Source organism: Cicer arietinum, chromosome 6 (assembly GCF_000331145.2).
Source record: "Cicer arietinum cultivar CDC Frontier isolate Library 1 chromosome 6, Cicar.CDCFrontier_v2.0, whole genome shotgun sequence".
NCBI classification, from domain to species: Eukaryota; Viridiplantae; Streptophyta; class Magnoliopsida; order Fabales; family Fabaceae; genus Cicer; species Cicer arietinum.
This window is the reverse complement of record NC_021165.2, coordinates 3599271-3612250: the sequence shown is the minus strand read 5'-3', so window position 1 is coordinate 3612250 and position 12980 is coordinate 3599271. Positions and strand designations below refer to the sequence as shown.

The 12980-nt window shown below is 27.9% G+C and overlaps 1 protein-coding gene across 1 annotated transcript; it reads left to right on the top strand.

Annotated features, from left to right (window-relative positions):
* The first annotated feature begins 5459 nt into the window (after window positions 1-5459).
* LOC101512745 (uncharacterized) lies at window positions 5460-7636 on the top strand. The gene has a single exon (XM_004503431.4). The coding sequence runs from the start codon at window positions 5697-5699 to the stop codon at window positions 7347-7349; it is 1653 nt and encodes a 550-aa protein (XP_004503488.1). The 5' UTR covers window positions 5460-5696; the 3' UTR covers window positions 7350-7636.
* The last annotated feature ends 5344 nt before the right edge of the window (window positions 7637-12980 follow it).

Genomic DNA, 12980 nt, shown 5'->3' with positions numbered 1-12980 from the left:
ATTTATATAAATTTCCAAATATCACCCAAAAAAATAAGTCCCAAACTGTTCACGGAACAGTTTTAATCGGTCCAATTCCTTTCTTGACAGTTTTGTAAATCCATGTGGTTTAGTTAGTTTAATATTAACACTTTTCTTTGTGACCTTTACCTACTTTATATGGTGATTTTTTATCTCCAATTTCTTCCTTTATAGTTTTGGGAATCCATATCTCGTGATATAGCAGTGCTTTTATTATAGTTTTTTGCGGACAAAATATCCTCTGTCTTTTGCAATGTTTGACAGCTATTGTTAACGCGATAGAATTTACTCTTTTTTTCCTACTTAAATTTAAATACATTTGTCATATCTTTTGGTAAAAGTATTTATATGGACAAATAAAAAAACAAAGATAATCAAGGTGAACCATCCGATAAGTGGTTTGCGGCTGAACTGTTTTTGTTTTTATACACTATTAGAATGATTAAAAAAATAATAATTCTTATTGCTCTCGTTCTCATCTCCCTCCCTTTCATTCGGCAACTAACGGTACGTTTGGCCTTATTTTTTAGTTCATAAAAGTTACTTTAAAACTAAAGTTAAATTGTTTGATAATTTTTTTTTTCTAGTTACAAGCTATTTATAAGCTAAAACTTGTGTTGGTAAGTTAGTTAAGTTAATTTACAAAAGTTGTTCATTTTATTAAAAAAATACCGTCAATGAAGAATTTAAACAAAGACATGTTACGATCTGTTCAATTCTCTTTAATAATTATAATAGTTGGTTAGTATTAGTTTAGTAAAATATCTCAACAATATATAGGAAAATACAATTGGATGAATGTGTAATTTTTTTAACACTTTATTACATATTGTTGTTTTTACAATTTGAAAACTTTTGAAAATAATTTATGCCACCGAGAGTATTATTGGGTTGAGTTACGGACTAGGTCGCTCTCTTTAAGACGTTTCGAGGCACTGCCCAAAATTGTGCAAGGCACACTATCAACCACGAAGTCTCCAGAATAAAACAGCTCAGATACTCTGTATCGGAGTTCTACTGCACTGTAGAAAACCGTTCTAGAATTACACTCTTAATATGGCAGTCTTACGACTGACACTCGTAGTATGGCAGTCTTACGACTGACACTCGTAATATGGCACAATGACCGCTCGAAAAGGAAGAAAGAGATGAAGCAGTAAGAAGGGGGAGAAGAGAGAAAAGCCTCAGATGCGGAGTTCTTACGACTGACACTCGTAATATGGCACAATGACCGCTCGAAAAGGAAGAAAGAGATGAAGCAGTAAGAAGGGGGAGAAGAGAGAAAAGCCTCAGATGCGGAGTGCTTTTGGTGTGTTTTTCCAACTGGGGAGAGCCCTCTATTTATAGAGGAAAATCACAACTGGATCTGAGAGATCCATGGATCCCCAGAACATGCGCTCCAAGTAGTGCTCTCATAAACGTGCGCTCCAAGACCCCAACTCGTGCGCCCCAAACTTAGGAAACTTGACTCTGACTTTTGACAGGACAGTTACGTAATTAACGTTTCAATTAGAGATAAAACGCAAGCAATCAGTTAATTAAAAAATGATTAATTAATTTTCAGGCAAAATAATAATACACCACCGAGCCAGGATGGACGGCGGCGACGGCGCGCGCGTGTGGTAGTCAATTTGCTTGCGTTTTCCCTCCTTCACAAAATTGGGGTGCCCCTTGAGGCTCATCCCAAGTTCATTTCCTCCACCTTATATACCCTACTAGTGTGTGGTATCCCTCCAATGTGGGACTTCTCAATTTTTTCAATTCACAACAAGACTAGCTCTCATAAATGCCATCATTATTTCCAATGAATTTTTCATTAAAGGCATCATCATTTCCAACACATATCAATTAAGTTTTATAAATAATTTTTGAAAAAGAATTAGTTTTATTCAAAAGATGTATATCAATTAGGCTTAATTTTTATGATAAAAAATTATAAATACATGTTATAGAAATTGATTTAAATGTTTTATAAAACAAAATTCATTTAAAAATAAACAATAATATCACAAGCGATTTAAATAGTTCCCTAATAATTTCTTTATGGAACTATAAAAAATAATATATTAATTTAGTTAATTTATCCATATTAGTTCATTTTATTTATTTTTAGTTTAATTATATTTTCAGTTTTCTTATTTTTATTAATTTATGAAATTAATTTTATATTTTAAAATCTGACAATTTTTATCTTAATTGTGAATTTTTGACTAAGAATGACAATGTAACATGTTTTAAATAATATGATATCCGTGATACATGTAAAATGATTAACACTTATGATATCGCAATAAAATTATCTAAAAATTTAACTTTAAACTTCAATTTTTTTAATCTAAATAATGAGATATGAATAAAAAAATTGTATATTATATTATTTTAAAAAAATTCATAGAGAGACTGCAGTTTATTTTTAACATAAATCAATTCCTTGAACTAATCAAAAGAATAATTAGGCTATTATTTTTTATAAAAAAAATCAATAGGTTAATCTTCTTATACATAGTAGATGCGTTTAGTTTAATAATAATTGCAAATAAATGAATTTGATTTGTGGTACAAATAGTTGGTGTAGAAAAAAGTGAAACATTATTTTTCAACATTATATTTCTATATTTATTTTCTTAATCAATATTCTTAAGATACTCATTAGTATTTCTTTTATAGTTAAGATATGTTTGTAGTTTGTTCAATAAATCTACCTAAATTGATGTAAAAAATGAATCCATGCAAATTAAGGATTAAATGTCTTTAATTCGTAAACTTTTTACTTTGAAGATTTGAAATTAAAATATTTGATTGGATTTATTTATAGTACATTGCATATAATACTAAGCACTAACCGATCAACAAAGCTCCGCACCTCAACACATTTTTTCTATTCCTAAGTTTGTTATTTTTTATAACGTTGTTTATCTTTTATATATAATATGTCTTTAACATTTATTGTTTTATTTTATATATTTTTTTCAACAATAAATAGCTGAATATATTAGTGATAAATCAGTAATCAATGTATGTTACATTAAAACTTACAAATAACAGTTAAATAAAAATAAAAAATTTCTTTAAATATGACAATTAAAAAGTAACGAGTAGATAATAAAAAAAATTACTTTTTTTCTAAAGAGATTATACAGAATACTATTTGGCATAGTTTCTGCTATTAAGGTGGAAAAGAAGGAAAAAAATTATTTGAATCCCCCAAAACATATATATTTTTTATATACACATTAGATATCGAAGTTTCGACGAAACATGTTAAGTAAAAATTCACCAAGATAACATATTGCATTAAACTTTATTGTTTTTGTGATTCAAACTAATCTTATTTTTATTACATGAAACAGTTTTAAGTGAGAATGTACCTAACTAGTGTTGTATCATCAATTTATTTATTATTAGGAATCTTTGTAGAAAATATATAATATAAATTATATATATGAGAAAAAAGATATAAAAAATTATAAGATAAAGACATTATAGAGATTTAACGAGCAAACTATTTAAAAGCTAACTCTTATTAACTTTTTTATATACATTCAATTAATCAACTTTTATCTCTAATAATAACTACTAACGTGTCTTAACAAACTCAATCAACTATAATAAATATAAAACTAACTTAGAATTGCGAAAAGAAATTATCTAAATCCAACTTGTACACATTGTTACTTTTTTTTATACTAAAAATGCAATATTCATTAGTTAAAATGAATTGAATATATCAATAAAATATAAACTCAAATTCGTTTAAACAAAAAATAATAAATTTTGGAACAAACTCACAACTTAATAGCGTATAACGAAAACATACTACAAAATAACAATATATTTATAAAATGACAAAAATTAAGTATTTGAATTTGTAATTTTGACAACGCAAAATCATTAATTGAAACTTGTAATTGAACAAAGTTACTCATTCTATTTGAATCAACAAACATTGTAACAATACGATAAAATCAATAACACCTCACAAAGATAGTGAACAAAATAACGTCGCACTCAAAACGAATAAATCACAAAAAAAAATATTAAGTCAATGTAAAAATTATTTATTTAAATAAATTAGAAAAAGATAACAATATAAAGTAGTGCAATAGTTCAACCGATCAATATATATATATGACTTAGATATTGTTACTCATTTAATTAAAGTTTTGTTTAATTTAATGAAATATTTTAAAAAATTAATGTAACATTTGTTCATCATTTATTGAAATATTTTTTTTAAATAATTTATTGAAAGAAATTACAATGACATAACGTAGTATGAACAATAATAGATAAATGTTAATAAGTGTTTTAAGAGTATTTGTTAAAAAAGTGTAGAATAAATACTATTAATAATTTATGAGGCTATTGTATTAGAACAATGCTAACAAATGTCCTTATTTAAATAATTAAAAAAATAAATTGTATATTGCATATGAGTAAAGTTTGTGCATTTAATTTTTTAAAAGTTAAAATTTTGGCACTGCCAATTAATTTTCCTTTATGGTTATTTAACAAGTGCATGCCTTATTGATATTTATTAGTTAGACCTTTTTTTTGTGTGTGCGACTAAAACAAGATCAATTGATTAATGATGTTGTTTGGAGATAAGAATCTCTTTATTTCTTCCCCTCTGTTTGTGGTCGATTTGGAAGCTGATCTCACTATTATTTGATATCAATAATTTTTTTCAAGTGTGTTTACTCAAATTAAATAAAAATTAAAGTTTTTTTTGATGAACAAGATATTATTCTCGAGTTAAGTAAGACCTTAATGCGGGACAAAATCTTTCTTCAATAGATTTTAGATTGTTGCATAAGCAATTGGAACAGAAATTTATTATCTCATCTAAGTACTTGAACTTATGACCTCTTAAATATTATTTATTTTATAAGTTAAGTATGTTTTTGTCTATATATAATTTTAATATTTTAATTTTAATTTATGTAAAAAAATGATAAAAATTGTAGTCATACAAAATTCAAATAATTTTACTCTTCGTTGAAATGTAAGATATTTAATTATTCTTCGTCAATAAATATTCTTTCAAATAATTTTTGTAAGAGTATTTACAATATTATAAAAAGCTATTTCATAAAATTTAAAATTTCTTACTTTGAATTAGTCATATATGAAAAAATTTTAATATAAAAATATCAAACAAAATAAAAAATATAAATCGAATCTTAAAACAATAAAAAATATTAAATTTTAAACTCATTTTTTACATTCAATTTTTTTTATATTGTAATTGTATTTACAAAAATATAAATTAATTTAAAATTAGAGACTAAAATTACATATAAAGATAATTTTATAATAGTTAAAAGTTGTATTGCTTTTTTTTTATTACAAATTTTAAAATAAAAAGTTGAAAATGTGTAGAAACAAAAAAAAAAATTTAAATATTGTTTATTATGGAAGAAAATGGAACGGTATCGTTTAGTTTCGTCCCATCTGAATTCGATAGCTACTCGCCTTGTATGGAGTATGGGTTCTGTACGATACGATGCCCTAATTTCCTAATTTTCAACATGAATGGAATCAAATGAACGAGGATAAGACAATTTCAATGCACACTTTTCTTCCTTCCTTAATCCACTATATAAACATTTGAAATCACTCTCCGCTTTTCCGTTTCCAATAATTCATAGTCTTTCACTACTCCTGTTACTTCAATGTATACCAATATCTCCAAAACCCAAGCATTTCCTCTCGCAGCCAAATTATCTTCCCATCCCACATGCTTCAATTCACTCTCCACCTTAAAACCCCAATTTTTACCACTCGCTTCTCACAAAAAACCCATCTTTACAAATAAATTTGGAACCTTTCAAATGGGAAAACTACCAAATTCATACGGGTTGATTCTACATATCGCTAGAAGATATTGTGCCGCTAGAAGAAGTTTCTCTAGTGCTGAAAGTGCAGAAGAGCGACTACCTTGGCTAGAAAAGTATGAAGTTAAGGAAGATAAGGGGGTGCAGAAAGCAAAAAGAAGCAATGTTGGTAGTTCCATTCAGAGTGGTAAGTCTTCTTGGGAGCAATCAGTTGATAGGTTAGAGAATTCAACAGTTCCTGAATTTAAACCTAGATCAAATTCAGCAGCATTTTCTATGAAAGGTGGTGTTTTAGGTGCACCAAGTAAGGGAAAGAATAATGGGTTGGTTGAGAAGGTGAGAGAGCGTAGAAACGATAGGGGTAGCCGATATGGGAAGTTTAATGATAATGTTGAAGAAAGAGTTGTTGATGAAATGGAAGAGGAGGAAAATGAGGCTGTTGATGATCCAAGGTGGGATAATATAAGGACTAGGGTCAAAGGGGTGCTTAGAGCAAAAGGTGGATTGGAAAGACCAGAATTTCGAAGATTCGATAGGGAAGAGAATTGGGGTAGAAAGACATGGAAAGAGGCAACTGAGTCAACTGTGCCTAAGATTGTTGGTGAGGGAATCTATGGAGTTGGTCCAGTTTTGGCTGCCTTGTTATCTGGTAGAAGGGAATTCTATGCATTGCATGTGCAACAAGGTTTGGATTTGAGTAGCAACAATAGGAAGAAGAAGGACAAGAAAGGGTTTGAAAGGGTTCTAAAGATTGCTGAAAAGATGAATTTAAGTATAAAAGAAGCATCAAAGCATGATTTGAATATGGTGGCTGATAACCGACCTCATCAAGGTTTGGTTTTAGACGCATCGCCGCTTGAGATGGTGAAAATTAAGGAATTAGAACCTGTTTCTGTTGAGGAAGGGAAAGGTTCTCTTTGGGTAGCATTGGATGAAGTTACCGATCCTCAGAATTTGGGAGCAATTATTAGGTCTTCGTATTTTTTCGGAGCTTCTGGAATAGTGTTATGTGCTAAGAATTCTGCTCCATTGAGTGGTGTTGTGAGTAAAGCAAGTGCAGGCTCACTTGAATTAATGGAACTTAGATATTGCAAGAACATGATGCAATTCTTAGTGTCTTCAGCCGAAAACGGTTGGCGAGTTATTGGAGGATCTGTCTCCTCGAAAGCTATTTCTTTGAATGAGATTGAACCTGGTCCGCCGACTATTCTTGTTTTAGGAAGTGAGGGCACTGGTTTGAGGCCTTTGGTGGAGAGATCATGTACTCAGTTGGTTAAAATTTGTGGTAATATTCCTCCAGACTTAAATACTAGTGAATTAGAAGGTGAAAGTACCGGTTTGAATAGCGAGAGCACGGGTAACGAGTTCCTTTCATTTTTGGCTGTGGAAAGTTTAAATGTTAGTGTAGCAGCAGGCGTGCTTCTTCACCACTTAATTGGTAAAAGCTCTGTTGATTCTTTGCCGGACGGGAATAGACCAATTTCTGAGTGAGATTGCAAGGCCTCAATTTATTTAGTCTGCTCTCATAGTGTCTTATACAATGTAGTTTATCCTTTTCTATAATTGATCGGGGAAAGTTGGTCTTATCTAGAACAGGATTGATTAGTTGGTTCACAAATTTTGACTGCATTTTAACTTGATGATTCAATATATTGGACACAAGTTTGAAGCTTCTTTTGGTTATCAATTTGAAGTTCTCTTAGTATATGGATTTATATTAGTTTTTAATTATAGGTGTATTGGTTTAATTTTAAGGTTCAGATATGATTTTTTTTCAATACCAACCTAGTTTATAACATATGTTTATTTTTAGTTGTTATTGCTTTTTTTTAATTGTTATTTAGTTTTTTCGTGGTTACTGAATCTATGTGGCTATGTGCTGAAGTTTATGAAATGGTTATTTCTTGTCCTCAATTTTGCCAATTGTTACTAGTTATAGTGGTTAGTTTGTTAGGGGGAGGAGAAATTTGACAGTAATAGGATTCAACACTACATCCTTTTTAATGTTTCTTTAATGTCTAAACTCATACCGCTGGACTACACATTCAAACACTGTTAGTATTTCAGAAATACTTTCTAACGTATAGGAATGCTATCACAATGGTGCATTGCCAATTTTCACTCTTGACCCTTAAAATAATTTTTAAACATCTTCTGCATGTATTGAGCATGACAGTCTGAGCCATCCTTGGTGAGTTTACACCTTATAACATTCAGTGAGTGCCAGATATTGTTCCGAGTTTGCTATAGGTAGTTATAAGTTGGTTATTATTATTTGTAATTTAATTAAGATTTGTAAGTTTACTGTAAAAAAAAAAAGTTTTGTAAGTTTATGATATGACTGCAACTGCTAAACAATGCCTGCTTTAGGTTGAGCCTTTTTATCACAGCTGGCCTTTTTGTGCTGGTGGGCGTGGGGTCTATAGCTTGGGCCTTAGGCCCTATTTGTTTAAGGAGCTTATAGCATAAACACTAATGTCTAAGCTGTTTTTTACTGTATTAAATTATTTTTGTATAAGTTATAAGTTGTTTTCCTAAGTTATCCAGAATAGTGTATGGAAATTAATTGAAAAGAGCTTATGGACATGTTATTAGTTGTTTTCATAAGTGTTTGTGTCATAAATAAATTCAAATAATCCTATTGAAACAGTTCCTTAGTTGTCTCACCAGTGGACTAGTTTCAATTAAACTTCTGCTTTATCAAGGGGAGGAACTTTTCTCATCCCCTTTCCCAAGTTTACATCTAAAAACAAACATAGTTTTTGTGCTCTCCGGGTTTGTACTTTCTGACAAAACAGTATTTATCTAGATGTATACTTCTAGAACCATGTTTACTTTTTTAGAAACTTTAGGGGTGGATAAAGTTGATCCTTATCATGGATGAGGGTCCAGATTTGTATTGATCTGGCTGTATGCACTAGCTTGATTTATTAGCTCCAATGAAAGGTTGAAGAGTGAAATGTTGTAATTTGTAAAAAGTGTGACTCAATAAGCTTGCGAAGGCTTAAAAAATATTTAAATAATATCGTTAAAGTGAATGTGAGTCATAAGTTGACCTGTCAGTGGCAGGTGGTGTTGTCGTTTGGGACGGCTCTGTGTTTGATTAGCACATAAGGAAATGTACTGAATGCTCTCTTTGAATTCTAAACTCAAAATTTTGTCATTTTACATTACCTTGTGACTTGTCAATTAATTATTCAACTTTACATGTCAATACATATAAGTTTCAAATTAAGTGGTAGAAATTTTTTATGAAATTTGATACATGAGGATTATGTTTTTAAATTTAAAAATAAAAAGAAAATAAAATCATGAATCAACAGAAATAAGAAGACCAAAAAATGCATTTAGAGAGACAGTGATGGTTCTATGCATGCAGCTCAATTATACAAGATCTCATTCATAAAGGATTGTAATTTTTCTTTTGTTAAATATGTTTTTAATCTTTATAAAATTATGATTTTGTAAGTTTAGTTTTCCAAATATTTTTTTTATTACCTTTTAGTTTTTATTTTGATAAATAAATACTTTTTTAAAGATTAAAAATATTAATTTTTTGTAAATTTTTTCTAATTAAAAACTAAAAATAAATAAATAAAATTTAAGGATTAAAAAGTAGAGAATTTTTTTATAGAGGCTAAAAATAAAATTTTATAGATACTAAATATTTATTTTACTATATTTATAATTATTAAAATTATACTTTATTTTTATTAAATATTTAATTTTTAAGATTAAAACAACAAAGATTTTCCTGACAGCTATATTTTGTAAGCATGCACAAATGTTGATTACACAAACACCAACCTCAACTCAATCAAGGAAGATGATAAGGAATTAGAACCTCTTCAAATTGTTATCAAGAATATTAATGCTTACCAATACCTTAATAATAGTGAGCAACTTAAGCATCAGTTTCAGAAATAAATAAATTGCAGTATTTTCCCCAGTGGTTCAGAGAGGGATAAGTATAACGAACATTATTATGAGCACTTTCATAAACTATGGTATTAATAATCAACTTTGTCTAATGCAAACAAGCAATATAGATTTGAACATGTACACATTTATTTGTATTATTAGATTAATAAGTTCTATCATACTTCATTTAATCTAAAGATGAAATTAAATTTATAAATGATGCAAAATTTATCTCACTTGTACATCATAAAGGTGAACTTTTAAAAGTCAACTATAAAAAAAAGTCGTAAGCTTATAAGTGTTCCGTCAGATTTATTCACTTTATCATGAACTTTAACTCTTTTAAATTTAAATAGGTATATTAAGAAATAGTAAATTTAAATTAATTTAGTCATTTTTACTCTTTATTTATTAAATAAAAATAAAATTCATATAATATATATTTTTTTTAAATTTAAGAATATAAAAGAAAAATATCATTAATTATATTTTAATTTTCTAAACGAATCAAAGTTGTGAAACAAAAATAAAATATTTAAAATAGAGTAAAATTTTAGACCCACCACTAACACCAACGCCCTTAGTTGGCACGATCGGTCCAAGTTGTGGTAAGAGTTTTATACCTCAAAAATATAATTATTTAAAAAAAAAATATTCAAACAAATAGTTTATGCTATTATTAATTATATTACAAGTTTATTTATAATTATAAGTTAGCGTAGTTAGTAAATATTTTGTCTATGGTTCAAATCCAGTCTATTCAACTATATATATATATATATATATATTTTTTTTTTCACAACTAATAAATATATACTAAAATCATTTTTATTTAACTATATGTTTTAAAAATCATTTTATCCACATTAAATCTTATTTTTAATATATATGTGTAACTGATAAATTTTTTTATTTATTTATGTAATATCTATAATTTTATGTTATTATTTTATATTTTAAAAAATATTTTTTTTGGATTGGGTCGATCCAGGTCATTGGTGTTGTTGGAGGAGTCTCTTCTTTGTAGTTCAAGGTCAAGTTCTATTCAGAATCTTCAAAAAGCACTCAAATAGTTATTCTAGTTATGTGAAACAAAATATTCACTTTAGTAATAGTAACAAAATGAATTAGTAACTGATGACTTTTAAATTGGACCACTATTAAACATTTCCACGATGGACCAATTACACTTTTCACTATTGAATCAAGTAGGACCACCAATTTTATTATAATCTATCTTCAACTTTTATTCCATGGGAATGCAGTACTACCCTTTCATTCATCCATGAATACAACAACTCATTAATTCATCAATACAATTATCAAAATCAACATTAATACTCCCACCAAGCCTCACAACCAATCATCTTGAACCAAATTACCATATAATTAATTCATCGATACAAAGTTACTATATAATCAATTATATATTTTTTAATAAACAAAACTAGTATTTAAAAAAATGGATGTTCAACCATCACTAAAATTTATTTGTTGTGTATGTGAGTCGAAGGATGTATGTCAAAGATGTGTTGTTAGTGGTGATATGGGCCTTATATAACTGATTCTATTTGTTATTTGACTGCCAATAAATCCACATTTATTATTTCAACTATTAAATTTATATCATATAAATTAATATTTTAAAATTTAAAATTAATATTTTCTCAACAAACATTAAATTATTTAATTTAATTAATAATTAAAATAGAAATATTATATAAAATCGATAATATTAATTTAAAAAATGATATTTTTATTCTAAAGTATATAAAAAATATTTTTTCATAAAATTTATTAATTTAACTAATATACGATTATAGACTTAAAAAACTTCAAAATAATATTTATTTTAGGTCTATTTATGTTTTGGTCAGCTTTAAAGAAAATTTATTTGTCCTTGTCATTACATATATGGTTCTAGGTGAACATAAAACTTAAAATAGACAAGAAGTAGTACAATAAAGAGAGTTCGCAAATTGCAATGAGAAACACACATCCAATGTTTATTTTCTTTGAGCAAGTTCACGGTGGTCAGAAACAACCTATGAAGGCCATGGTCTATGAATTCAAATTATTTAGTTTAACAATAAATGTGAGTTTTGTAGAAGAGAAATAGAAACGTGGTGGTGACGTGTCTATCGGTGGCTAAAAAGGTTCTACTAAGGTGGAGGTCTTGAGTAATTAAGAAAAAAATGAGATAGATAAGAATAGAAGAATCTAAAGAAAAAGTGTGGGATTACGATAAATGCACTTCATCAATCCAATATTTGTTAAAAACTAGACTATCATATTTCATTTATACTCTGTATTTTTTAGTCTTTGTTTTCTTGTCCTCAATATTTTTAAAGATATAAAAATATATTTTTTAATTGATTTATCCAAAACATGTAAAATTAGTAGATTTAAAAAAAATTAGATTTTTGAAAAGATTTAGGATGGAATATGAAGCTTTCCATTTTATTCTTCTTTTTACATATTATACGCTTGTGCATATTAAAAGCCACTTGAGTAACTTTTTTTTAGGCAAACGTCACTTGACTAACTTGTATAAATGACAAACAAAAATTTATTTAATTTTATTATATATATAAAAATAGTCCAAAGAAGTGGTACGAGAAGCCATGTGAATTGTGAAGTGAAAGATGATGTCGTTTATAATGCCCCACCAACAAAAGGAAATTGTGATTAAAAAGGGACATGTGAAATTTGAAACGAAAGATTCGGATTGTTAAGGAAAGGCACCTTCTCTGTTGGGTGATTACTACGAATAAGCACTTGACACCTTGCATACTACCATTCTTCTCTCCCTACAAGCAACTACCAATCCAACGACAGATTTCATAAAGAAACAGTGATGTTCGTAATTAATAATTATATATAAAGCGACATAACCATAAACAAAATAAATTAAGGAAATAATACTTTATTATGAAAGTGAAAGGAATCAATTTTAATCGTTTAACATACACAAACAGGTAGTGATGGGAAATAAGATATCGTATAGAATATTCCTCTTAAATTCTTCAATGGGAAATAATAGTATTTGGATCTTTTCTTGCTAAACAAGAGTAGGATGGTATTTTAACAAACGATATTGAAGAAATTTCATGCTTCACAAGTAAAACTAAACTCGAGTTCTTATATGTCCATAAGAATGTCATATATATAATAAACCAAATCATTCTACTTGCTATTTTA

What these genes read in the sequence shown, in the direction of transcription:
- LOC101512745 (XM_004503431.4), top strand. Translation starts at nt 5,697, where the DNA reads ATGTATACCAATATCTCCAAAACCCAAGCATTTCCTCTCGCAGCCAAA.